The 27553-nt window shown below is 39.1% G+C and overlaps 3 protein-coding genes across 8 annotated transcripts in view; 1 reads left to right on the forward strand and 2 right to left on the reverse strand.

The window, feature by feature from the left end:
* Positions 1 to 3516, reverse strand: part of LOC132686130 (uncharacterized) — a 76729-nt gene extending 73213 nt beyond the window's left edge. Inside the window, exons 1-4 of the mRNA XM_078440646.2 lie at positions 3471 to 3516; positions 2549 to 3398; positions 1815 to 2069; positions 750 to 835 (exon numbers count right to left, since the gene is read on the reverse strand). Of these exons, the coding sequence (XP_078296772.2) occupies positions 1883 to 2069; positions 2549 to 3398; positions 3471 to 3516 (1083 nt within the window). The 3' untranslated portion in view covers positions 750 to 835; positions 1815 to 1882. The remainder of the gene's footprint in view (positions 1 to 749; positions 836 to 1814; positions 2070 to 2548; positions 3399 to 3470) is intronic.
* On the forward strand, positions 2920 to 24310 carry IVNS1ABP (influenza virus NS1A binding protein). Of its 2 annotated transcripts, none has more exons than XM_060643704.3 (15): positions 2920 to 3058; positions 9410 to 9637; positions 10645 to 10773; positions 10997 to 11166; positions 11297 to 11372; positions 12810 to 12983; positions 13281 to 13406; positions 14730 to 14837; positions 19231 to 19360; positions 19598 to 19822; positions 20291 to 20412; positions 20494 to 20620; positions 20707 to 20838; positions 20960 to 21133; positions 22870 to 24310. In XM_060643704.3, the coding sequence occupies exons 3-15, from the start codon at positions 10663 to 10665 to the stop codon at positions 23121 to 23123; spliced, it is 1929 nt and encodes a 642-aa protein (XP_060499687.1). In that variant the 5' UTR covers positions 2920 to 3058; positions 9410 to 9637; positions 10645 to 10662; the 3' UTR covers positions 23124 to 24310. The 2 variants fall into 2 exon arrangements, with proteins under 2 accessions (XP_060499687.1, XP_060499688.1); XM_060643705.2 differs by lacking the exon at positions 2920 to 3058 and adding an exon at positions 3773 to 3886.
* SWT1 (SWT1 RNA endoribonuclease homolog) overlaps positions 18536 to 27553 on the reverse strand; it is a 111829-nt gene continuing 102811 nt past the window's right edge. For 2 of the 5 annotated variants that reach the window (XR_009613456.3, XM_060643693.3), the window contains exon 20: positions 18536 to 27176. Coding sequence is in view for 3 of the 5 variants with exons in the window: in XM_060643693.3 (XP_060499676.2) it covers positions 27094 to 27176 (83 nt within the window). In the remaining 2 variants the exon portion in view is untranslated. The remainder of the gene's footprint in view (positions 27177 to 27553) is intronic. The other 3 variants (XR_009613457.3, XM_060643696.3, XM_078441100.2) reach the window with 2 other exon arrangements.

The raw sequence follows: 27553 nt of genomic DNA on the forward strand, positions 1-27553 counted from the left end.
AAAATCACTCTTCTCCTCCTTGGGTGAGGTGTCTAGGGTGAAGCCTAGGGACTGCATTTCTAATAAGAACATCCAGGTGGTTTTGATGAATATGGTCAGTGGACCAAAGTTGAGAAACACTGAACTAATGTGTTACATTATGTCCCCTCCAAAATTCATACGTTAAAGTCCTAACCCTCAATATCTCAAAATGTGACCCTATTTGGAAACAGTCATTACAGATTTAGTTAAGATAAGGTCATACTGGGTTAGGGTGGGGCCCTAATCCAGTAGGACTGCTGTCTGTATAAAAAGGGAAAATTTGGACCCAAGAGATAGGCACACAGGGAAAATGCCATGCAAGCCAAAGAACTACCAGAAGCCAGGAGAAAGGGGCGGGACAGATTCTTCCATAGCTCCCATAGGGGGAGCATGGCCCTGCAGACACCTTGATCTCATACTTCTAGCCTCCAGAACTGTGAGACAATAAATTTCTGTTGCTTAAGCCACTCAGTTTGTGGTACTTTGTTACAGCAGCCCTAGCAAACTAACACATAAAGAATAAAACACAAGTCAGAGTTTAGCACTGGGACATTTGAAGCTGGATCAGAGAGAAAAATGGAAAGATTACAGATTAGCACCAATTCCTAATTTTATCTTTCTCAGCACCTGACATAAAATAGGGGTTGATAGTTTTTATTTTTATTAGACACTCTCCAATATGTCTTGTCTAAGTTAAATATTAGGAGCAAAATCTTATAATCTGCTACCTTATAGGGTTGAAATTGCCAGTGTTCCATTTTGAAGTTTTCATCTGGATTATATAGTAATTGGATAGGGTCGAGTCTGGAGTTGCCTAGAAGACAAATGGAATTAATTAATTATGCCACTGTCCATAGAAAATGTAATATGTAAATGTGAAATTCCATACATGGCAAAAAAGCGTTGACTGATCACACTGTAGCTTTAAAAAACGTGTTGACTGTTTCAGGTCACAAAGGCACTATTTAGAGTACAGCAAGAGGGACCATGTGTCCAGCAGGCCACACAGTCATGTGCCTACCCCAAGTAAGCAATTCATACTCTCTCACTGAAAGAATGAAGCCCTTGGTATTAAAAGAGCTTAGGAGTCATGTACTCTGATAGTTTCATTTGCAATATAAGTGAACACTGTTGTTGGTTATTAATTATCAGAAGACAAAAATAAGAGCCCAGTGGCAAATGGCAGTCTTTTTTTCCATAAGATATAAGAATCATTTTAATAGATATCTTAGTTCCTGTTTCTTCCCACAATTGAATAGGGGGGAGAAATGGAAACTAGCCTCCTTGCCTCAAGATTTTAGAATGAAATGTTGTAAAGCTTCTATTGCAGCTGAAGAGCCCCAACATTTATTTTTCCGGCTCCCATAAACATAAATAGTTCATGATAAAGAATGGTAAGCTTCTTGGGGCGCCTGGGTGGCTCAGTCGGTTTGGCGTCCAACTTCGGCTCAGGTCATGATCTCACTGTTCGTGAGTTCGAGCCCCGCGTCGGGCTCTGTGCTGACAGCTCAGCCTGGAGCCTGCTTCGGATTCTGTGTCTCCCTCTCTCTCTGCTCCTACCCTGCTCATGCTCTGTCTCTCTCTGTCTCAAAAGTAAATAAAAACATTAAAAATTTTTTTAAAAGAATGCTAGGCTCCTAGAAATGCCTACAAATTAAGCTGAGTGGTGAAATACAAACAAGTTAGATCTAGATCGTTTAAGTGCCTTCCCCAAATCAGGATAAACTAACAGGACATTAGCCTGGAAGCCTCTGCCAAACTCTAAACAACTTTACCTCAGTAAATCCCCTCACCTTTAATCTAGGAAGCTTTCCAGCATGCTCTTCAGTCACATGAAGTTGCCGTCAGAGCCCAGTATACCTCATGTGTCCCTGGAACGGGTTTGTCTCTTGGGGGCAAAGTGGCAGGGTGGATAACTAGGTTTGGTATGAGGTCTAAATGGCCCCAGAAGGTTAGGATAGGGACTGCAGATTCTCCAGGCTATTTTCTTTTTCCAAAAGAGGGCAAGACCAGCAAAGAACGGACTGTTCTCCGAAGGGATAGCCGCCCTCGGACAAAACAAATCCGGAGGTTTTTATAGCAACACTAATAGAATAGGCCTTCTCTGACCCCTCCAATGGTTTTTCTCTATTACTGAATCCTCTCACCCCTTCTTCCCCCAGCGTGCCTCTCTTCTCACTCACAATCTCCACGCCCCCTCCTCACTCACCACCACCCTCCAACAAAGGTAGGGGCCCACGGCCGACCGCAGACTTTCGGGTCCACTGTGGCCAGCCCCAGTCTAGGGTGGTTGCCTAGATGTAAATTTGACGTCGAGAAATCTAATCTCCCACGTCCGATCTCCGGCTGTTGTGCCTCTAGGGGGAGGCAGAACAGGTGAGGGCGGCTGGAGCAAACCAGTTCCGGCACAGTCCGAAAGGGCGAAGTGAGGGTGCGAGGCGAGGAAAGGAGACGACCGCGCGCTAAGTAAAAGGAGGCGCGCCCCAAGCACTGCCTGTCTCCCTGGGATCACCTTGCCTTGACCTACTTGAGCCCAGCAGGAAGGGAACGAACCCAAGGGGGCGAAGGAGAAGGACAGGGCGGGGCGAACGGTGGGCGGGGCCGCGAGCCGGAGCTTTCTGGTGCTCGCTTGTGATTCGCCGACGGTTCGAGCCGGAAGCAGCCTGGAGGCATTGGCGGCGGCGGCGGCGGCGGCGCACGTGGTGACGTGAGAGGGGGTGCGGCGCGAGCGGGCGGCGGCGGCGGCGGCAGCAGCAGTGTCTCCGGGACGCGCGTGGAGGTCGGTCGCTCAGAGCTGCTCGGCAGTTTCTCCGCCTGCTGCTTTGGCGCGGCAGTGCCAGCGAACGAGTGAGCGAGTCCCCACGAACCCTCGGTGGCCCTGCCCCCTCCTCGCAGCCTCCGCTCCTCTTCCCGCTCGACCGCTCCCCCCCTCCGCGGCCTCGAGGCGCTTTCCGTTGCGCCGATTCCCGCCCGCTTCCTCCTGCTCCCCATCGAAGCACCAGACATGAGTTTTTCCATCTCTTCAGAGATGAACCAGGTAATACGCGCAGGTCCTAGACGGTGGAAGAGGAAGAGGGTGCGACCGGAGTCCTTGCTGAGAGATGGCGCGGGCGGCTGGGGGAGACGGTGCGAGACGCGGAGCGGCGTCCTGGTCCCGGGGGAGGACCCTCCAAGCCGCTGCCGCGGCTTTCTGGGAGCGAGGAGCCGGCGCCGCGCGGGGCCCGCGCTCCTGGAGCTGCCATGGTTGCCGGGTCGCGTCGGCTGCTGAGGCGCGTGCCGGCCGCCTCGGAGAGAGCTGGGGCATAGGAAGTAGGGCGGGAGTTCTTGCTCGAGGGAGCCTCGTGGGCCTGGGTCAGGGCGCCACGGGGCAGGGATGACTACCGGAAGGAGGACGCGGGAATCTCTGTATTCCCGCTGTCAGGAATCGATTCCTAGTGTCTGGGTCTAACCGAGGTCCCGACTTTCCTCCCTGAGACCTCCCAGGACCCGGCGCATGTGGACCGGGAGCCGGTCCAAGGCGGCATCTGTGCCTGGGGCCTGGAGTGGGGTGGCACCACGTCCAAGATCGCCGTGGGCCGCGGGGTCCTTTGTTCCCGCTCCACGTTGCCCGCTTTTCTTGCCAAGCGCGGGGAGAAGAGGGCGGGAGGAGGGAGGGAGCGGCTGCCCTGACGTGTCGGCTCTGAATGACTGCTTGGCCGGCCAATCCCGGCCGGGGGTGTGCGAGCGCTGGGCGCCTTGCCTTCCAGCCTTGGGAGTAGTGGGCGCCCGCCAGGCCGCGCGGGGAGGAAGGCCTGGGGCTACAGGACACTCCAGTCACTCTGGGGCCGTCGCCACTTTCCTTTTTACCAAAGCAATCGGCGGAGAGGTTTGCTCTTTTTCTGTCGTTATACGCATCTTGCAAAAGGGTGTTTATAAGTTCTTAACGGTAGGAAAGTATCAGGCAATATCAGATTGAGAATGTAAGAAGACTTAGACGCAAATATTTTAGAAATGGATTTACTTTTTTTCCCAATACATAGTAGACAAATCTATTGTTTGAAACATCTGACATTTCAAAACCTATAGCAAGTAGAAATCAGATGCCTGAAGACCTGGTTTCCTAATGTCTGTTGCCAGTGATGGAGGGGATTAGAATACCGTGGTATCAAGCTGTTCTTTGAGGACTTTGTGGTGATCTTCTGTCTAGTAATAAGTAACAGCTCTGGAAGCTTAGTACTATTAACAGTTGAACAAGTACGGCATGGACTAGACTAATCAGAAGCCATATTTTTCTTTTAATAATTCTAGAACTAGCAGTTGATTTAAGGATAGCAAAATACTGGTGAATAGCATTGGGCATAATCCTGCTGTAACTTCTGTCTTAAAGATGCTGAGGAGAGTAGTTGCATTTGCATATCTGGCGATGAGGCGAACACTGACTATTTAGAATTGGATTAACAATAGTATCATTTAATGCCATCTGGCAGGCTACTTCTCAAGTGTCTATAATTTGGTAGCTGGTGGTAAAACCAGACTAAAACCATTGACCTAAAAGAGAACCAGAATGATTTTCCTCTGTTTTTCCAATTAAAGAAATCTCTGTAATTAATAGATAGTAATTTTTTAATTCATCTTAATTTGTAGTTCTGTTTTTCTAACTTTACCCCCAAAAACAGAGGATCCCAGGTTTTGGTTTTAGTTTTATTGTCGTCTTTTTTGCCCCCCCGCCCCCCTCTTCTTTACTTTTTGTTTTTGTTTTAAAGTAGGCTTCATACCCAGCATGGAGCCCAACACTGGGCTTGAACTCACGACCTTGAGATCAAGACTTGAGCTGAGATCCAGTTGGAGACTGAGCTACCCAGGCACTCCTAAATTAGTGTCTTTTTGGCTACTTTGGAGTGGGGTTTTGTTTTTCTTGCTTGAGATAACAGTTTAGATGGCAATTGATGTCATTTTACAAGTGTGGTTTTTTAATGTAAAATGTTCTCTTATTGAGGAAATGTCTTAATCACTGAATACTAAGATGAAGTACCCCTGAAAATCATTTCATTGACTTTTCAACAATATGATTTTGAACCTCCTTGAAGGATCTCTTAGAGGCTGAAAAGATCCTCCCACCTACTGTGCTAGAGAGTGTGAATGGAGGAATTATGAACAAGAAAGTGATCTCTGGGTTTTTGTTAGAAGCACAGAAAATACATGCTCATCTTCGCTTGCAAGCTTGAATCACCACCTTGTAAATGATTTCTAAACCTATCTGTATTTTTCCACCTATCAGATCAGTATTCTTACACTTTTGGTATCAACCTGGATACCCAACAGGTACCTTAGCATAAAAAGCAAATTCCTCTTATTCTTCCTTCCTAACTTTGAGCATGCAGCAAACTAAAGATAACCGTTAGGTTTTTTGGAATTCTAATTTTGGTACTAATTTTGATAAGGATACCACACATATCCAAGCTAAAATATCCTTACTGCCTTAGGATAAGCAGGGGTATATAATATCTTAATGTCCCTGCTTCCGTATTTTACCTGTTCCTCCAGAACATCCCCCACATTTCTGCTAGAATGTTCTTGCTATAATCCTTTTCTATTCTCCAGCATCATTTAACCCTTAGCATTGATCTTTCTTTCTTCCTCTCTATTTACCATATGCATGTTAATAGCTGCAGTTTCTGGAATATGTATGCTGTCATACCCCTTTCCTCTTTAGTTTGAGCTATTTTCACTGCTTGATTTACCTGTCTTTTTTGGTTGGTCTGTGAAGTATTCAGGGCTGAAGAATGGCATTAACTCCATTGGTATTATGAGCATCCCATTCCATATTGTGCCTGCCATATGTTTGGTGCCATAAATGTTTGTGGGATGTATAAGAGTTCAGAACAATGAGGATGGAGTGAGTGAGTGAGTTTGGTGAGTTTTGATATAGATGATGAAACAGTAGTTTCAGAGGTGACACTGGGAATTAGTAACTTCTGGTCTTACAGAGATTTACTTTGTATTATTATAAAGTCTGTCCTTTAAAAATAGAGTTTATTTTGTGAGTGGGCTGCCCTCAAAAGATTGCCTTGAAACTTAAATATTTGTAATTTTCCTTGAGCTTTTAAGGATGCTTTGGAAGTTTGGTGATAACATTTTATCTTCCACTTACTGAAGGCCCGAAAAGAATTTGGAGGGGAGGCCACATTGTGCCTACCTTTCTTACAACTCTTGGATAAGACCTGTTGAACTGTATTTCAGTTAAGTTAATCTTTTGGGGTCTGTGGTAACATAACATGTGGGCTTCTGGTGGTTACTAAAGCAGTTTAATTACTCATTTATGAGTCTTCTGTTTCCCTTTTCTTGCACTGGCCATACTAAGGAACTGAAGTGTATTTACCAGAATATATTGTATTTGCCCTAGTTTTAATTTTAAAAGTGGATTAATGGAATGTATATTTTAAATACCAAAGAAAAAATTTTTTAATTTTAATTCCAGTATAGTTGTGTTACATTAGTTTCAGGTGTGCAATATAGTGATTCAGTAGATCCATATTTTGCTCAGTGCTATTAAGATAAGTGTACCCTTAATCCGCTTCACTTTTTCACCTGTACCCACCTTCTCTCTGGTAACCATCTGTTTGTTCTCTATAGTTAAGAGTCTATTTTTTGGTTTGTCTCCTTTTTTTTTTTTTCTTTTGTTCATTTGTTTTTTAAATTCCACATATGAGTGAAATCATGTATTTGTCTTTCTCTGGTGTATTTTGGTTAGCATTATACTCTCTAGATCTGTCCATGTTGTTGCAGATGTTAAGATTTCATTCTTTTTTATGGCTGAGTAATACCCCATTTTGTATGTGTATGTGTTTACGTGTACCCCACATCCTCTTTATCCATTCATCTATCAGTGGACACTTAGGCTCCTTCCGTAGTTTGGCTGTTGTAAATAATGCTGCAATAAACATAGGGGTTCATATATTCCTTTGAATTAGTATTTTCGTATTCTTTAAATACCAAAGAAGATTTTAAGTTTTATTCTTTTATATAACTCTAGGATGGTGGGGCTTTTGTTAGGCTTTTTAAAGAAAAAAAATCTGCTCACATTTTTATTCCACCAGTTACTGAGCTTGAGTTTCATAGACCAAACTGAGATCTTCTGTACATTTTTAGAATAGTTTGAAACTCAGTTTGCCCAATGCTTACTTTAGTGAGAGTGAATGTGAACACTCAAAGACATGGTTTGTAGGCAGGAGTTGATAAGACCTCTTCCAGCTTAGGGGTAGGTGAGAGTAGGGGCCTACAGTATGTGAGGACAGTAATTGAGTAAAATAAGTTTGCTGCATTAACTTAAATGTCACGTGATCTTGGGCTAGCTCTTAAAATCAAATAGGGTTGTATTGATCATTAAAGAGATAAGGATCATACTAAGATCTTGATATACTAGGTCATCAAATACTAAATGTAGAACTCACTCTGTTGCAGAACTAATAATACTGTACAAATGTATATGCCAAGAGTTGCTCTAGAAGTTCTCCAGTGTTTGCTCCCAATGGACTGAAGTGATTTTAACCATGTCTTGTTTTCCCTCAAAATTTAAGGTAGAACTTCCAAATTATCAAACATAAATAGATGCCATTTTTATTCTTGGTTAGATCAAGACTACTTTACAGATAAACACTGAATAATGAATAAAACTGGTCAGCGTTTAAAATGTTTCTAAATCTCTGTATCACAATGTTTATGGTTTTTCAGAAAGCACATTTTAAATATATTGCCATAATTTGCATGGAAGCTCCCTCTTTCCTCCTCATCCCATTTCCCCTTCTTTTTTTAAAGGCAACTTAGGGAACTGAAGTGAGGTGTTACCAACTATGTCTGTGGATTGGCTACCCAGTATATACCATATATATAAAGATCTTCTTAATTTGAGTTGGGTCTTGGCTGAAAATGTTTGAAGGTTTCCTTAGGATAGTGTGTTTTCTCTGTGTACATGGAATTGTGTGGTAATTGGGAATCATTTATTAGAACTGATTTCTTAAAAGCTGAACAAACTAATGTAGGTGCAACTGTAGAGCAGAGGAAACCAATATTACATAATGGTATGATACAGTTTCATTGCAGGGGTAAGCATTGACAACAATCCCAACCTGAGTCAGAATTACTCAGGTTTCTTTGAAATAGAACCTAAGTTATGGAGAAACCAGTTAGGACATATGGGTCAGACCCATTACAGATTGTGCATGTGTTGAACTTAACACGACAGTTTGTTCACTTAGAGTTGGACTAGCCTTCAGTGGATTCTGGGTTAAGTGATTACTCATTCACCCAAATACAATTGTTAGATTTAGAATTCTGTGTATGATTGATGCATAAGGAAAATCCAGGTAATTTTAAGATGTCCGTTTTAAAAAGTATGCATGCCTTTCAAATAATTTACTTAGTTCTAGTTTCCTGAATTAGACAGTGGTGACATAGCAGTTCAGGTGATTAAAAAATAAGAACCATCTGAATTTGACACTTGTAGTTGATGAATTGAAAATGAGGTAGGAGAACTGAATATGATTACTTTGCAGATTTGGTTTGGACCAGAACTATTCTAGTGGGAGTTTATTACTGTAAACGAGAAAAAGGGCCAAATAGAGAACAGATATCAGTATTTTCCCTTTTGTTTATTTAGTTCACTTCAACAAAGTGCTCATCTTTATATTTATGTTTCTAGGCTAGTTTTGGTAGTGGGGAGATGGGATGGATACAAAGATGAGCAAGACAGAGGCTCTGCCTGCCAGGACCTTAAATCAAGGAAGATAAGGAAGTCCACAGAAGCCAAAACCAGAGCAGATCAGCTGGAAGATCACACAAGAGAAGGTTTAGTATGTGGAAGATAGGGAGAAACTTCTCTCCACTGGGGGGATTGGGAAGGGCTCTATGGAGGTAAGATTTTATCTAGCAGAGGTTGGGTTAAGGGTATTCCAAGAACAGAACAACTTGAACAAAGGTACAGAGACTGGGAAGAGCAGACCACATTTTGGGAAATAGTATATCTGGTTTGACTGGAACATTGTATACACGTCTGGGGAATGATGCCCAAAGGTTGCTTGCTGGCCGGTAAAAATGGACAGGAATCTAATAGTAAAGAATATTAGGTTTAACCAATATTTATATTTGTTTCTAATCTTGTGCTTACATATCTCACTTAATTGATACACGTTGTTAGCTTCTGTCTTCCAGGGAAGGGTGTTTTGTTTTTTGATCACCTGAATAGTTGCAGGTTAAGTGAAAAATGTTTAGGTATAATTGCATTTGTCTTGGTTATTTTCTGTGTTAGAGCCATGTACATTTCTTTCAGATAAGGACTTTGTATGATACAATCCACTTAGATCAATGACAGTCTTTGATCATTCTGAGTATCTAAAATTTGTCATTATTGCAGATTATGATGCATGATTATCACAGAAGAAATTCATGTCTATAGCTTTTAAGGACTTGATTACATCATTTCAAGCCTGATAGTTTTGGAATCACCATTAGAGCTTAAGACACCTCTGCCTTCACTTCAACCACCCGTCTTCATACCTTGAGGAAGTGCTGAGTTTTAACACTCCTTTGTCCTTGGATTATTTAAGACATCTCAGAAATACATTTCTCACCAGTTCAGTAGGTAAGTGAATATTCATGCCCAATGAAACATTAAGACACATTGTTTTTCAGAAGACTATGCCAGTACACTAATAGCCTTTTCATAATTTTTTTTTTTATATATAAATTTTTTTTTCAACGTTTTTTTATTTATTTTTGGGACAGAGAGAGACAGAGCATGAACGGGGGAGGGGCAGAGAGAGAGGGAGACACAGAATCGGAAACAGGCTCCAGGCTCCGAGCCATCAGCCCAGAGCCTGACGCGGGGCTCGAACTCACGGACCGCGAGATCGTGACCTGGCTGAAGTCGGACGCTTAACCGACTGCGCCACCCAGGCGCCCCTCATAATTTTTTTAAAGGGGAAGTCAGTGATCATTTGTAGAAAAAAAAAAAATTCTATTTTTTTCTTTTTGTAAACTTTTGAATTTAAATCAGGGCAAACTAAAATCTATTACTGCTTTTTAATGATGGCTTTGTATAGGCATTAGTCAGTTCACAAGGTGAAATGGACATTTTTTAAAAGAACATTAAGTGTCTAGCATGTATTCCTAGGAGATAAGTGATTTGGAATATCTGAAACTTGCAAAGGGGACAGATTTAAGTTTGCCTTATTTATCCATTTCTCTCATTTGGGAGTAAAGGAATGACAGCACCCCAAATCAAGGAAACCTGGAAGTGATGACCACATTACATCCTTCCAGGCTTCTTAAATTGCTCATTGTATGGGTTTGGGCAGGGTGGGCTTACATTTCTTTCCCTTCCCAATGAATGTTCAGGGAAACCTGGGCAAAAGTGTTGAGCTAGTCACTGCTGTATGAATCCTTAAAAAGACTGAGGACCAAAATATAGCTGTACAAAGACTTGGACATTCAGTGCCAGTGTTTTCAGCAGTGTTTTTGTGTAATAAAATTTTTGTGTTGTTGATAGGATGGAATTTGAAAATAAAGATACTGTATTACTCTTTAAGGTATAATTATAAAAATCATTGTTCACTAGTAAAATAACTTGGCTTTTTTTGTGCTCTTTAGCCAAATTTGTAAAGAAAAATGATTCCCAATGGATATTTAATGTTTGAAGATGAAAACTTTATTGAGTCTTCTGTTGCCAAATTAAATGCCCTGAGGAAAAGTGGCCAGTTCTGTGATGTTCGACTTCAGGTATTTAAAACTTAATTTGGAAACCTACAAAATTAATATTTTATTTCTAAAAGCAGTACTTTCTTGGATATGCTTATTTTCTTTTTCATGGTAGGCATTTGATGAAATAACTTGAAAAAACAATGATTTACCTATAAATATTAGATAAAGGACCTGATGTGGTAATTAGCTAGAGAAATAAATAGTCCACAGTACTTCTAATTGTAATTCCTTACAATTTCAGGTCTGTGGCCATGAGATGTTAGCACACAGAGCAGTTCTGGCTTGCTGCAGTCCCTACTTATTTGAAATCTTTAATAGTGATAGTGATCCTCATGGAATTTCTCATGTTAAATTTGATGATCTCAATCCAGAAGCTGTTGAAGTCTTACTGAATTATGCCTACACTGCTCAGTAAGTACTTTATAAAGTGTATAATTAGGGGATGTCACCAGGAAATTCCAAGCGTTGATTTATTTGGATTAAGTAGAATCTGTGTTTTAAGGCCTTGGTATCCAAGTGATAAAGAACTTTTCTTTAACAGGTTGAAAGCCGATAAGGAATTAGTGAAAGATGTTTATTCTGCAGCAAAAAAGCTGAAGATGGACCGAGTAAAGCAGGTAGAGTACCAGAAGTAACATATAAGGAGGGCTATTACTAGCAAGTCTGCTTTTACATAGTTAAGATGCATAATTTGTCATAAGACATTTGTTAGTCTCAAGAACTTGAAAGTGGCCCCTCTTCCCCCTAGACAACTGAATGTGATTTTAACCAGTTAGCTGTAGTAATGTAGCAAGGTCATAACTTCCTCTCAGATAATTTGAACTAAACTCTTGCTTTTCCAGTAGTCTTCACTAGCTGGGTGGCTGTGTTGGTCACTGGTAGCAGGGTTTACAATATTCTTGGGGCGCCTGGGTGGCTCATTTAAGCATCAGACTTGATTTTAGCTCAGGTCATGATCTCGCGGTGAGATCAGACCCCCTGTCATGCTCCACCCCATCATGCTCCGCACTGGGCTTGGAGCCTGCTTGGAATTCTCTCTCTCTCTTTCTCTCTCTCTCTCTCTTTCTCTCTCTCTCTCTCTCTCTCTCTCTCTCTTTCTCTTTCTTTCTTTCTCTCTCTCTCCCCCTCTCTCCTCCTCCTCCTCCCACCCTCCTTCCCTCCCTGCCCCCCCTTCTCTCTCAAAAAAATAAACATGTAAAATATTCTTGTTTTTCTCAAGAATTAATCACACAACTTACATTCTCAGCTCACTGTTCTACACTTGGAAGTTCCTCTAAAAGTACTCCTTCTAGAATGTAACACCATTGAAAACTGCCTAATAATTCATAGGATAAAAAGCATTTAATTCTCTAATTTGGGGGTCAGTAAACTGCAAAGCCTCAGGCCAACTGCTTGTTATAAAGTTTTATTGGAACACAGCTTTTATTTACATAGGGTCTCTGGCTGCTTCCACCTGCAGTGACAGAGTTTAGTAGTTGTGACAAAGACATTATGGCCCAAAAGCCTAAGCCCTGTAAGAGGAAGTTTCCTGGCCCCTTCTGTAATGTCACTCCTTTGCTTAAAATCCTTCTGTGGTTTATAGCACATACCCCTCAAGTTAGCATTGCACATTTTCCCTAATGTAGTTGCTGTGTTTCCAAAATTGTTTTCCTACTTGTCTTTTGCTCCAGCCAAACTAAATTGGTCCCAGCTTCTTCCCTACTTCTATCTGCATTGAACATCATCTCTTGTGTAGATCCCAGTTCAGATACTGTCTTCATGATAAAGTCTTATCTAATTATTCTAATTGGAAATACTTATCTGCACATTGCATATGCGTTAATATGGCATTTCAGTTTGTTGCATCTTTCCGTAAACAACTTAGACATTTGTACGGCATTCTTTGATGTTTATTGTTTGCATACATCTATTCTTCCCAGAGTTAACGTTGTTCTGTTAAGGCAGTGGTGTTTGATTCATCTTTGTATCTTCACAGAATGCTTACATATTGAGTATTAAATATTCATTAAATAAAATATATGTAAGTGTTGTCACTTGTGTATTTCTTTTCCCAGGTTTGTGGTGATTATTTGCTATCCAGAATGGATGTTACCAGCTGCATCTCTTACCGAAATTTTGCAAGTTGTATGGGAGACACCCGTTTGTTGAATAAAGTTGATGCCTATATTCAGGAGCATCTGTTACAAATTTCAGAAGAGGAAGAGTTTCTTAAACTTCCACGGCTAAAGGTAAGGGGTAAAATCTATAAAGATATATATGTATGTATACACTACTTACAGTTGCTGAATCTTTGTCCATGTTTCAAGCATGGTTGTGAGAAAGTACATTGAAATGATACTGTTATTTTTTAGCAGTGTAACAGTTTGCTGCCTACTGGTTTGTTTTTAGAGTTTTCTTACAAATGAGAATAAATGTATGGGATGAGATTGGGCATCTGTGACCATTTTATTAGGAAATTGCACATTAAGCTGAGAATTAAGAGACTCAACACTGATCTAAGTGTCATTGTTTTTTCCTAACTCTAGTTGGAGGTAATGCTTGAAGATAATGTTTGCTTGCCCAGCAATGGCAAATTGTATACAAAGGTAATCAACTGGGTGCAGCGTAGCATCTGGGAGAATGGAGACAGTCTGGAAGAGCTGATGGAAGAGGTTAGTTTTAAAGTAAATGGGATGCAACAATTCTTAAAAATTATTTTGCTATAACAATGAAGGATTCCCTTTCACTTTTATTTTATAACCATGACCCTAAAGAATTTAAATTTTGCTATAGGTACCCCTAAGCTGAGAAACAGGGGGGGTGTCCAGGTGAGCTGAATGAACTGTTCAGTTTGGTCTTCTGCTTTTCTTTTTTATTTCTTTGCTTATTATGTGCTGTTAACTTCCTTTAAAGTAGCATGTAATTTGCTTTAGAAATGGGAGGTGGTACTGAAATTTTCTGTAGATTCTTAATTTTTCTTCACAGGTTTTTGCTTTAAATTTGATAAGTAGGTAAAAGCTTCTAATGGTTGTTCCTCCCCATTGATTTATCTCCCCATAGGTTTATTAACAAAACTAGGATACCCAAGACTGAAGAAACAAGAAGAAACCTCAAGTGTATTGACACGTAAAGAAGCAGCAGTCCTGCCCCAGTTCTCCTAAGAAAAATCCGCTGTGGGCAGAGAACGATGATGATTTAATGGTGTTTACTCCTTTACAGGATTCTTATCTTTAAAGCTTTGTGTTTTTTCAATGGTGTTGTTGATACGTACAGTCATTCACTTAACTTTTGAAAAATACCACAAGACAAACTTGATGGAGAAATGGTGGGAGTTAAACACATGCAGATGGAGCAGTGGAGTGACTTTGAATTTGTCATTCCACGAAAGGCTTTCCAGATCTGTTAGGTCTTGAAACATACTGTTAGCATTATCTTCTAAAAAGGCTGACAGGTGATTTTTACATTTTATATCATTTCCCACTTGAAGATCAGGTGCATTGACCATGTGTTTGCATCTGCTGAGGGAGGTGTCTCTACAGCTTGTTTTGAGTTTTGCATTTGCTTTTTATCTGTTTTTCTTGACATTGCCTACAGGACAAATATGTTAATGCAAATCAGAGCACTTCAAAGGTGTAAACCATAGTCCATATTTTACTGTAAATATGTATATGCTTTAAGAGCCCATATATTGTATTAGTGCCTTTTTTTTTTTTAATGCTATATAATAGAAGCTATGGAAAAATGAAGATTTCTTTCAAGCCAATCAAGCCAAGGACTCTTCGGCCAGTGTTAGAAGATTCTGTATTTTATTTTTGTTTTTAAAATTTTTACAACCATGACATGTATTTTCTTTACTTCGGGATCCTGCCAGAGCAAGATGTCAAGAAGTTCAAGAAGCACACTGGAGGTTACCTTGAGGCGTTTGTGTGATCTGCATACTAGTGGAGTAGCCATGGAGACGGTAGCCACATGGGTGTTCTGTTGCTGTTTTGCAGGTTCAAACCTTGTACTACTCAGCTGATCACAAGCTGCTTGATGGGAACCTACTAGATGGACAGGCTGAGGTGTTTGGCAGTGATGATGACCACATTCAGTTTGTGCAGGTACACATTGCACATCTGAGGTAACCTCAGGTTAAAATGTGATTAGAGCATTTTCTAGTAGACTGAAATTTTCCTTTAAGAAAGGAAAGTGGAAGAATTTCATTGGTATATCCGAACAGAAACATTTTCAGGACAAAACAAGCATATCTTTCTTAGATTTACTACTGTTTCTCCACATAAAAAAAAAATTCAGCAAATTAGGAAACCACATTTAGATTTTTTCTCAATGAAATAGGATTTACAGGTAGTAAGAAAACAAGGCCAATAAGATGAAGCAATGTAGAAATTGGTTTTTTTTTTTTTTGTTAGATTACAAAAAATTGTTTGCAACAGGGAATGGGTGTTGTTAGACCCAATTTAAAAAAAAAAAAAATGTCAGGCATAAAAATTTTTTAGTTTCTAGACAAAAATTTAGAGAAAAGGACACACATCATAAGTGTCAAATAGTGAACTCACTAGTTTAAACACTACTTGGGTCCAGAAGAGATTTCTGTGGCCCGGGAAGCCTTCCCTTGCCTCTTCCCAGTCATGTCCTTACACAGCCCTAAAGGAAACCATTATTCTAACTTCGGAAACAATAGCTTAGTTTGCCTTTGAAATGTATATAAATGGTCATACAGTATGCATTCTTTTTGTTTGACCTTTAGCTTCAACGTTGTATTTGTGAGGAATAAACTATAAAGTAGGCAGAGTTAACCCAGTTTTAAGGGGTGTTTTCTTTACCAGTTAGAAGGTAAATGAGACTCAGAAGTGACCTGAATGGCAGTTGTCAGGTATTCTGTGGTAGTAGTGGCCAAGTATTTTTATGTTTTACAAAAAGTGTTTGGGTTTAAATTAGTTGAGAACTTTGTCCATAGTTTGCATTTTGAACATTTAGGATATTTTCCCTCATACTCTAAAGATACTTTGTTTTGTTTTTTTTTTTTTTGTTACTTTTTCAGTAAGCAGCCGTTGAGTAAAATGGCAGACCATGATGTTAGGACACAGAAATATGTAAGAGACAGTTTCTGGTTGCAGAACCATCTATAGCAGTAGATGAAAACCGTACAGTCTTCTAAGAGGGATCTACAAAAGGCATAAAGGGGAGGGGATAGAGGAGCCAAGAGGAGAGAAACTAAGGAATTTACAGAAGAGGCAACATTTGAACAGTCTTAGGATTTAGAAGAGCTTTCAAAGCAGATGAGAGTGTGTCAGATAGGAAAAAATACCCGTGCGAGGTCACAAGATTGGGAAAGTAGGTAAATGCCACTGGGTTAGGGCTTAATACTTTATCCTACAGGTGGTGGGGAATTTTCAAAGAATTGTAGACAAGGAAGTAGAGTGACATGAACAGATCTATTTCCTTTTTTTTTTTTAATGTTCATTTTAAGAGAGAGAGAACCTCAAGTAGGCTCTGTGCTGTGAGCACAGAGCCCCACACAGGGCCTGACGTCATGACCAAGAGATCATGACCTAAGCCAAAGTCAAGAGTTGGATGCTTAACTGACTGAGCCACCCAGGGGCCCCTGAACAGATATATTTCACAACTTTAATAATAGTGAAAAACTGAGCAGTAGTACCAACAGTAGGGGCATTGGTTAAATACTGTATTTCTGTACAGCAAAGATCTGTACATTAATCATTTTAGACCCGTGGTTAACTATCAGGTGGCAGTCTCTGGGTCATGGGACTCCAGCTGATCTGTGGTTTGTTTCGTTTTGTTTTTCTTTACTAAATGATTGCATTAAGCCCTTCTATTTTTCTGGCCAAGTACAGAGGGTAGACCAATTGTGAGACCAATTTATAGATTACTACCAGCAGTAGTTTAGTTAAAAAAAATGAGGGCTTGATCCAGGAGCATGAAGGAGGAAAAGTGGACTCTAAGCATTTATAGTTTCAAAGGTTGAGTGAGTCCTTAGTGATTGTTTAGAATAAGAAAATTAAGGAAAAGGAAGAATTTGAGAAAGCAGGATTCTGATGTGACCCATTAGAAGGTGGTTCCCTGGATAAAGATCATGAATAAAATAGGATGAAGGGACACATTAGGCTTGAGAAATAGGAAAAGAGGTTAAGGAGCCATTAGGAAGGAGAAGATTAGAATCAACTTGTGTTAGAAAGCTAGCTAACATAAGCAGAGAAAGTTTGAACAGAGGAAGACTAAATTGTGTCAGATCATTCTTTTGGAGGTCATGTAAAATATGGTTATGGGTATCTCTTCACTGGTTTTGGGAGGGCACTTGGTAACCTTTAGTGGGTATAAGTTCCAAAGAGTGTAAAGTTAAGAATATCTTAGCTTGAGAAGTAAGAGTGGTTGAAAAAGAAATAGCCACCGGAGATTACCCCCTGGGGAGCCAGAGGCAAAGAAAGTGGGGCCGGTGGGTAGCGTGTGGGAGGAGTTAACACAGGAAAGTGAAGATAAGGGAGAGGAAGGGATTGTATTTGAAAATGTTCCAGAAGGAATATAAAGGCGTTAACCAGCACCTCTGTATGACTTGTTAGTTATAAAACACTAGGAGTCTTCATTGTTAATCATGCTTTCCTCTTTCACATTGATTTTTTTCAATTATAATCCATACGTTAGAACAGTTTTCTTACTATAATAAAAGCTCTTAATGCCAGCAAAAAATGAGCAGACATATATCCAATTCAGTTCCTCTGAAAAGTATTTTTCAGGACAAAAGTGGCAGTTACAAGAAACACTTAAAAGTATATTTCTTCAGGACCACCATATAGGTATCATAGAGTGCTTTTCTAGACAAACCATATCAGACAAAAATAAAAAATAGAAATAAGACAATACTAAAAGAACCAAACATTCACAAAAGTAGTATAGGAACACTCAGAGGGAGAAATAGGCAAAGCTACAAATTTTCAAATGATTATAAAAGAATTACATTGTGTACTTGTATAGGAGTTCCTTTGATGGCATCATCAATTTGTGATACTTTGGATCCCTTCTTCCCACAGGTTGGGATGGGGCTTTATGTACCTTGGAGTTTCTAGTAGCAGAGGACAAAAATCTGTCATAGTATAAAAAGAGTAGCTTTATACTCAGAATTTCTATTCTTTTAGTTGTATTGCCTTAGGCAATACATATCTTTTCTGAGTATTGTTATCTATAAAATGGATTAGCAGCATTGCCCTTACTCCATTAAAAGAGATGAGGTGAATAAAGTGCCTAATTATACCTAGGTATATGATAAATGTCAAAATAGAATTGAATGGTAACCATTAATTCTCTGCCTTTTCTCAAAATAGCCGACATATGCTGTAACCATGCTTGTTGACTGGCCCACACCAAACTTCTGATAGTTTTTTCACAGCTTTAAGTAGCTACCAAATTTTTTCCCTCTAAGTTGTTAACATAGCTTTGTGCTTCCATAAGAAACAAATTTCTACTATAAATCTTAGCTACCCATGTGGCTCTGGCCCTGGGGATCCAAAGAAGTGGATCGGCACACTTGGGTGTCAGGTACTGAAGTGGGGGTGGTACCTGTTCATTTGGTTAGGTCCTCTGAGGATGTCTCTGTCTCTTCTAATTCCATATGATCATATACTTTAAAAGTGTCAAGGACTAATAACATAAGAAAACCATCAAAGGGAACTCCTACACAAGAACACAATGTAATTCTTTTGTAATCATTTGAAAATTTGTAGCTTTGCCTATTTCTCCCTCTTAGTGTTCCTATACTACTTTTGTGAACGTTTGGTTCTTTTAGTATTATTGTTTTATTTCTGATTACCATATTTTGTCTTTTGATATGGTTTGTCTAGAAAAGCACTCTATAATACCTATATGGTGGTCCTGAAGAAATATGCTTTTAAGTGTTTCTTGTAACTGCCACTTTTGTCCTGAGAAATACTTTTCAGAGGGACCGAACTGGATATGTCTGTTCACTTTTTGCTGGCATTGTATGAAGGATATCCGTACATATGATTTAATTAGGTTTGATAGTTTCTTGGAGACAGTGGGCTAAATGTAATCTTTCAGATAATTCATACCATTTTAAATTAATAATCTCTTTTGAAAGATGATTCTATACTTCATATAAAGAGTATGTGAACTTTGAGCTTATGTAGATTAAAGTTTTTTTTTTTCTCTCTTTTTTTTTTTTTCCATTGAGGTATTCTCATACTTGATCTACAACTTGCTTTTTAATTGCTTAAATTGAGCTTTTCCTGACCAGGCTCCTTGTGTAGGTGTAGTTGTTTCATTATAAGTGGAGATGGAAGTATGCTAGTAATTTGTGTCAACTGGAAAGTGTTGGTTTGTGTTAAATTTAGGGTTCTTTAAATGTCATACATAAGTGAAGGATTCTAGGTGTTTTTTCAGTGTTGTGGAATAGCTCAGGAACAGAGGTACACCAGGTATGGTCTTTGGCTAGGTTTCTGTAGCTACCTTTTGGTTTTGCAGAAAAAGCCACCACGTGAGAATGGCCATAAGCCGATAAGTAGCAGTTCCACTGGATGTCTCTCTTCTCCAAATGCTACAGTACAAAGCCCTAAGCATGAGTGGAAAATCGTTGCTTCGGAAAAGACTTCAAGTAAGTGTATTACACTCATCAGATTGTCTTTGACTTACTTATTTTTAAAGAAGAGTGTTGAGTGGAACCATTTAATAACTTTGAAGTTGACTATTTGTGGGAAAAACTCAGAAGCCATTAGATTTGGAAAACAGTAGCAGATCGTTCCAGTCTGGGATCCGGAATCCAAGTCAGGATCACACAGCAAACAAAAGTAGTAATAATTGCATCTTAAACATAGAACTCTTATGCTTACAGATAACACTTACTTGTGCCTGGCTGTGCTGGATGGTATATTCTGTGTAATTTTCCTTCACGGGCGAAACAGCCCACAGAGCTCACCAACAAGTACTCCAAAACTAATTAAAAGTTTAAGCTTTGAGATGCAACCAGATGAGCTGATAGAGAAGCCCATGTCTCCCATGCAGTATGCGCGGTCTGGTCTGGGGACAGCAGAGATGAATGGCAAGCTCATAGCAGCAGGTAAGAACAGAAGGATGAGTGTTTTCTTATTGGAAAATTTCAACTGGCTAAGCCCCTGCATGGACATTTGTGCTTGCTTTGATGTGAACTTTGGAAAGGGAGGGTTTAATATGCCTTCTTCCTTGGCATTCTACTTTACCACATTCTAAAAAGACCAAGAAATACAAAAGTAAATACTATTGTATTGCCTATCCTTTAAGTAAATGTCTGTTTCTAATTCTTAAAAAACTATAAAGTCGTTAAATTGTTCCATCCTAATTTTCAAGCCAAGACTAAGCAATTTACTCATACTGATAATGTTGTTCGGCTGTTAGAAGCCCTGAGTTAAAACATCACCTAATGGGACCTTAATAGGTTTGTGGATAAAAATTCTTTTTCTCTTTGTGCAGATTACCTAAATCATTCTAGACAAGAAACCCTCATCTGGTTTGAGATCTTAAACATGAATCTTGATGGTTCTTTTACCAGGTGGCTATAACAGAGAGGAATGTCTTCGAACAGTTGAATGCTATGATCCACGTACAGATCACTGGTCCTTTCTTGCTCCCATGAGAACACCGAGAGCTCGATTTCAGATGGCTGTACTCATGGTAAGGAAGAAGCAATCCATGTTTAGCTGTTTCTCATAACTTCAGAATGGCAGAAATTCTGATCTTGTACTTTTGACTTAGGGCCAGCTCTATGTGGTAGGTGGATCGAATGGCCATTCAGATGACCTGAGTTGTGGAGAGATGTATGATCCAAACATAGATGACTGGATTCCTGTTCCAGAATTGAGAACTAACCGTTGTAACGCAGGTAAAATTACTTTCCTTCTGAGATAATCAGTATTTAAATATGGTAATTAAATTATCAATATATAACCTTATTTTATACTCATATAGGAGTATGTGCTCTGAATGGGAAATTATACATTGTTGGTGGCTCTGATCCATATGGTCAAAAAGGACTGAAAAACTGTGATGTATTTGATCCTATAACAAAGTCATGGACAAGCTGTGCTCCTCTTAACATTCGTGAGTTGATTTGGGTTTTTTCCCCTCAAGTTTGTTTTTTTACCTCTAAATCAATTATGTGTAGTATGCGCACTTAAAGTTTTGGGAGATAAAGTAATTTTGGTTTGACTCAATTTTATAGGTAGACACCAGTCTGCAGTCTGTGAGCTTGGTGGTTTTTTGTACATAATTGGAGGTGCAGAGTCTTGGAATTGTCTGAACACAGTAGAACGTTACAATCCTGAAAATAACACCTGGACCTTAATTGCACCCATGAACGTGGCAAGGCGAGGAGCTGGTGTAGCTGTTCTTGATGGTGAGTGTTGAGATTTGGAAAGGTGAAGCATAGGGAGTGGCAAGAGTTTGTTCTAATATTCCCAGAGAATGTCCGTGATAACTAAACGCTTGTATAATAAGAAGTCAGAGCAGACATTTTTTCTGATGCAGTGGGCATTGGTGGTTTGTCTTTTAGAAGTCATTTCTAATCAGACTCGGTCCTTGAAGTACTAATATAAATATATTAACACACTAGTCTTTTGATGGGTTCACTGAAGTTCTCTAAGTCCATAAACCATATGCAAAATGTATCATCTTAGAGTTCCAGTTTGTTCCTTTAGAGCAAGAATTTAATGGATTTGACTTGCAAAGCAAAATAAGTGCAAATCACTTAGATTCTAGTCTCTTCTGTCTACTCCATACCTAATTGGAAGGAAAACTTAAGGCTTTTTTTTTAAACAGATCTTTCCAAAGTTAGTTTGATATGGATGCAGCTTTCTTTTCACATTCATTGTATTGATTTACATGTTTAATTATATAATTATCATAATGAGTTTAATTAGCATTGTCTTGGGAACAAAGTGCAATCTTAGTTAAGCTTATGGCTCACCTGCTGAACGTATAGATGTGTAGACATGCCGGCAAGTAGCCCGCAGCCCACACTGAGCCTTGTCAATTCTTCTGTAAATATGTGGTTGTAGATAGATTTTGGACAATCAAATGAGAAAATAATGAAGTTTTTATTTTTTAATGTTTGTTGTATTTTAGAGAGAGAGAGAGACAGACAGTGTGAGCAGGGGAGGGGCAGAGAGAGGGGGGGAAGCTCCAGACTCTGAGCTGTCAGCACAGAGCCCGATGCGGGACTCGAACTCACGAACCGTGACCTCATGACCTGAGCTGAAGTCGGATGCTTAACCACCTGAGCCACCCAGGGGCCCCAAGAGGATGGAAGTTTTTAAACCTATACAGTATTGGGGTGCCTGGGTGGCTCAGTCGGTTAAGCATCCGACTTCAGCTCAGGTCATGATCTCACGGTTCATGAGTTCGAGCTCCTTGTCGGGCTCTGTGCTGACAGCTCAGAGCCTGGAGCCTGCTTCAGATTCTGTGTCTCCTTCTCTTTCTGCCCCGACCCCACTCATGCGCTCTCTCTCAAAGCTAAATAAATGTTTTTAAAAAAAAAATTTTAAAGCTACACAGTATTTAATGCTGACATTTTATGTGTCTGAAAATAATTAACTGCTCTGCATATTTGAAAATAATTAACTGCTCTGCATATATATTTGAAAATGTAATAACTCTTGGTCTGTTTCCAAGAAGTTTTTGTACTAAAATAATTTTATAGAATTGGAAAGCTCAAGAAAATGTTCAGTATCTGAAAACTGCTTTTCTATAACTTTTTTTTGAATCTTAATTCTGAGGCACTGGACTAGTATAGAATCTCCAGTGCACAGAACTACTCTGGCTTGCTGCGTACTAGCTGCTTCTTTAGGCAAGTTGTCCAACTTCTTTGCGCCTCATTTCATCTGTGAAATGGCAGCAGTAGCAGTTACCACAAAGAATTGTGAGAATTGTGCTTCAGTTAGAGGCTGCCCCTCTCTTTGTAAATTGCCTGAGTTCCATCTATGAATGGGTTTACTTGCCGTGTTAGGAAGGCATTTAACAAAGACTTTTGGTAGAATGAGCAGGTATTTCTACTAAGAACCACCAATTTTAGCAAAAAACAGACTTAGGAGTTTTTTTCCTTCTCTAGATTTACCTTGTTTCATTCTCTTTTAGGAAAATTGTTTGTAGGTGGTGGCTTTGATGGTTCTCATGCCATCAGTTGTGTGGAGATGTATGACCCAACTAGAAATGAATGGAAGATGATGGGAAACATGACTTCACCAAGGAGCAACGCTGGGATTACAACTGTAGGGAACACCATTTATGCAGTGGGAGGCTTTGATGGCAATGAATTTCTGAATACGGTGGAAGTCTATAACTTTGAGTCAAATGAGTGGAGCCCCTATACAAAGATTTTCCAGTTTTAACAAACTAACAGGCTTAGTGATGTAATTGTGTTTAGTAGAGGTACACTTGTGAATAAGGAGGGTGGGTGGGTATAGATGTTGCTAACAGCAACACAAAGCTTTTGCATATTGCATATTATTAAACATGCTGTACATACTTTTTGTGTTTATTGGGAAAGGAATGCAAAGATGAAGGTCTGTTTTGTGTATTTTTAGGACTACTTTGGTTATTTTACTTTTTGGAAGTTGATATTGTAAAAGAATAAACCAAGACTTGATCGGGCATGTCATTTCAAGAAGTCCCCTCTCCTCCACATTTGTTTTGCCAATTTGCACATTAATGACTCTTCCCTCAAACATGTATTATGGGGCAAGAGGGTAAGGTTTAAGATCGAGGCAGTTGGGTTTTTTAAGGGCCCTTTTTCAATAACTGGAACACTATACAAAAGAGACTTATTTAACTAGATGACAATGACTATTTTTGTTTTTATTAAAAGAAAGCTGACATGCCTACCAAGATTTAATCTTTTATGATTGCCTTTTTATAACTTTTTATATTCTCAGCACAGTGCTTTACATATTGAAGATGTGGTAGATTCAAATTACTGAAGCAGACTGGCGGTCTTAAAGGATGCAGGGTGAGGGGTTTCTGTTGTACACCCAGAATGCAAACTTAAAAGCTTTTGCCTCAGTTACTGGTTTGTTTTTTTTGTTTGTTTGTTTGGTTTTTTTTGGTTTTTAGGGTTTTTTTTCTTTTTTTTTTGAGAATACAAAAAATGTTTATTTGAATGGAGTTGCTGAACAGTAACATAGCTGTGATTTTTATTTGAAACACTGATTTCACATACTTTGACTTCTTGAGGGTATATTTTATATAGCAAGACATTTAATATATAAGAACGGTGAAGTACTTTATTTTCTAAATAATTCCTGTCTTTATTTATCATTAACAAAACAATCCTAAATAGCAGCCCTCGATTGTGGAAGAAAATTAAACTGTATTGGGTTTAAGAATTCAGCATTTATCAGAACTATGTTTTTGTTCAGTTTTTCTATTCACATGGATAAATACTGGTTGGGGTGACTTTATCGAATGTGTAGTGCTACACATATAACTGATGGTGCCAAAATTAGCACATCCTAATGCTTGCTGCCGATGCAAACATATTAAAGGTACTTTGCAGGAAATCCTTGCACCATGGAATTAATATCCAGATGTTGTTTGTGTACTCATTCATTACTAAAAGTCTTGGGGACAGTTTTTTTTGTTTGTTTTCCCAGTAATGATGAGCTTAAAGTATTTGTGGGAAAATAGTTACCTGACATGTCTGAAATAAGAGCTGATGGTAAGATTTTTTTTTTCTGAAAGAAGATGAAGAAGCACACAGGAATCTAATGAGCCAACTAGGACAAGATTACCAGTGGCTGACTTGGGTTAGGAAGAAAATTGTTCCCACTGGCACTCTGACACCGTATTTCTCTCGTTTATTCTACAAAGAACCATCGTGAAAGTTAACCTGGTAGCATTGTATTGCTGACTGTATTTGTTGCTGGTTTGGTTCTAGACTAAAACTAGGTTGGCAGATTTGAATTTGCCTCACAGGGTGACTATTTTTTTAAATGGATCTGCATATGTTTTATTTAGTTCAAGGAAATAAAATTTTAGTTGAGGATTCAGCAGTAAAATCCTTGAAATTACTTCTCAGTTCCTAAGTAACCTGCTAATTCCTAAGTGGCATTAAGCAAATATGTGTCAATATTTTGGGTTAGAGTTTTCCAGTATTCTGTTATTAATGCCAAACAGGTAGTTTGGTGGTGAAAAGTATGTTTTTCAAGTATGTTTTGAATATAAAAAGCTCCCATAAAGGGAAAAAAACAGTGCTCAATCACAAGTTGTTTATATTTATCTGCATCTAAAAGGTACCTCTTTTCTTGAGGGAAGGAGAAAATGTGGATAGCCTCAACATAAAGTTTTTACCACTAGTACGGGTTTTGGAGTAGTTTAGAAATACCATTGGTAATAATTACCCTTGAGGTCAGTTGTAATACCACATAAAACATACTAGATTCCTAAAACAGCAAAATTTTAAAATGACCTGCTTTAATTCACAATAGTTGGTTATACTCAGGTATGACTTTTACTGTGACTTTCAAGGTAGGGTTTTGATTTTTGGCTTCTAGTTCTAGTCACATATACTTATCCATTCAACATGTTTTAGAATTCCTTACAGTTTGGGGGGAAATCTGGATCTGGGATTGCGATGCAGTTCTAGAATCCTTGTCTAGTATTCTGGGTGTGCACTCTGTGATTTCTCCAGATCGTACAAGTCTTAAACTTGAAGTAGGTAACAGAAAGTCCCTGGAGGAGATTTCTGCAACTCCAGAGTTGCCTTTGGAAGAGTATGAGATCACAGAAGATTTTGTCTCTATAATATTAGTCATTTATTTGTATCCCACTTGGTTCCAAAAAAGGATTTGTTGAGTCTTTCGTAGAGTGACGCATAAGATACACAGTAAATTAACTAGGTGAAAATAAAGAAAAACAAGGAGACACCAGTGTATGAATCTTTATATTTAATAAGGCCACAACACAAATTTGGTCCTGTAAACAAGAGACGTGTTAAATAAGTTAAACTGTACATGAGAAAGGAAGATGGCAACAATATTGGCAACAACATGGATGGATCTTGAGCCCATTATGCTGAGCAACATAAGTCAAAGATGAGTACTAGATGAATACCACTTATATGTGGAATCTAAAAAAGTTAAAGATGTTAAAAAAAAAAAAAAAAAAAAGTAAAATGGTGGTTACCAGGGGTGAGGGAGGTAGAGAGAAGAGTGGTGGTATTTAAGGGTACAAATTTGTAAGAAGTAATAAACCTGACCTAATGCATGGTATAATGAATATAGATAATGTTATGCTATAATTATGTAATGTGATAAATATCACTCCATGGCTGGCAGTTATGTTGCAATATATAAATGTATCAAAGTAAGCTGTACACCTTACACAATATCAAATTCATTTTTTTTTTAAATCAAGGAAAAAAAGTTGAATCCTCTGTAGGTTAAAAAGTAATTACTATGAAGAACCAGTTTCTTTCATAATAAAACCAGAACATTCTCAGTTGTAAAATGATGCTTAGCAACAAGTACCAGCAATAGTGGCCACAAAATATTTAAACTTCACTATTAATAGCTCCATGCCTCACTGGGGGTTGACTGAGAGAGAAGCAAAAACCTCAGTGTGTACAGGGTTGATAATCATGTGGACATCTAAGAAGGACCTATGTCTGGGTGCATGGCTACACATTTGCTCACAGTGAGCAAAGGAAGAAATTTTAGCCTGGAGAAAAGGCACACACAATACCAAGCTGGGATGAATGAAAGAAATGAGGGAATGACCCAGAGATGAACTGACCTACAGCAAGTTCAGAGTGAGAGTGGCTGTATTAAAATGTTGAAAGGCATCTACCAAATGCAACTAGTCCAGTAATTAGCAGGGCCAAGTATCTAGTAAGGTTACTCCCAAATCAAAGTAATATCTACCTCCTGCAATAAGCAAGTGCTGTCTCTATCTTAAGCAAAAATGGTACCAAGTCTTTAAAGGTACAGGCTTGAAAGAATGTGCCTGATAAGTGGTGCCCAGAACTCAAAACTTTAAAAAAAAAAAAAAAAATTGGCAAAAGATTTGAACATGACACTTCACCAAAGAAAATAAATGGATTTCAAAACAAACATGAAAAGATGTTATCATAAATCAGTAGGAAAATGTAAAAAGCAAAATGACATACCTATTAAAAATACCAAGTTCTGGTTAGGATGCCGAGAGACTGCTGGAGGAATTAACAAAATGGTAAGGTCACTTTGGAAAAGTTTGACAGTTTCTGACAAAATTAAATGCCCTGTGATACAGTAATCACCTTTCCTAGGAATTGATTCAAATGAAATGAAAATGTTCACACAAACCTGTATGTGAATGTAGCTGCTTTTATTCAGTCACCAAAAATAAGTCAACATAGCCTTCCAACTGGTGAATGTATAAATTGGTGCATCCATACAATGGAATACTACCTAGGAATAAAAAAGATGAAGTACTGATTAAAAACAACATGGATGCATCCCCGGAGCATTATGCTAAGTGAGAAGCCAACCTCAAGGCATTTACATAACATTCTGGAAAAGAGGAAACCAGCGATAGCAGACACCTGAATGGCTTCCTGGGGTGTGGATGGGAATTGACTACAAAAGGGCACGAGAGCTGGTGATTATTTGTTCTGAAAAAACTCAAAACTGCACTTAAAAAGGTTTTATCTTTCTAGCTTAACCAAAAGGGTGCCAAACCTTTTAAAAGAAAAGGCTTTAAAACGGGGACTAAGAGATATTTGTATTTTACCTCCCTAGAAATCCCAGTAGGGAACCATTGATTCTACTGGCAAGGATTATATACA

The sequence above is a fragment of the Panthera onca genome, chromosome F1, assembly GCF_046562875.1.
Source record: "Panthera onca isolate mPanOnc1 chromosome F1, mPanOnc1 haplotype 2, whole genome shotgun sequence".
Classification (NCBI taxonomy): domain Eukaryota; kingdom Metazoa; phylum Chordata; class Mammalia; order Carnivora; family Felidae; genus Panthera; species Panthera onca.

What these genes read in the sequence shown, in the direction of transcription:
- IVNS1ABP (XM_060643704.3), top strand. Translation starts at nt 10,663, where the DNA reads ATGATTCCCAATGGATATTTAATGTTTGAAGATGAAAACTTTATTGAG. An exon ending in TTAAACTTCCACGGCTAAAG is followed by an intron (nt 12,984 to 13,280) that starts GTAAGGGGTAAA and finishes TCCTAACTCTAG; the next exon opens with TTGGAGGTAATGCTTGAAGA. An exon ending in AACTAACCGTTGTAACGCAG is followed by an intron (nt 20,621 to 20,706) that starts GTAAAATTACTT and finishes ATACTCATATAG; the next exon opens with GAGTATGTGCTCTGAATGGG.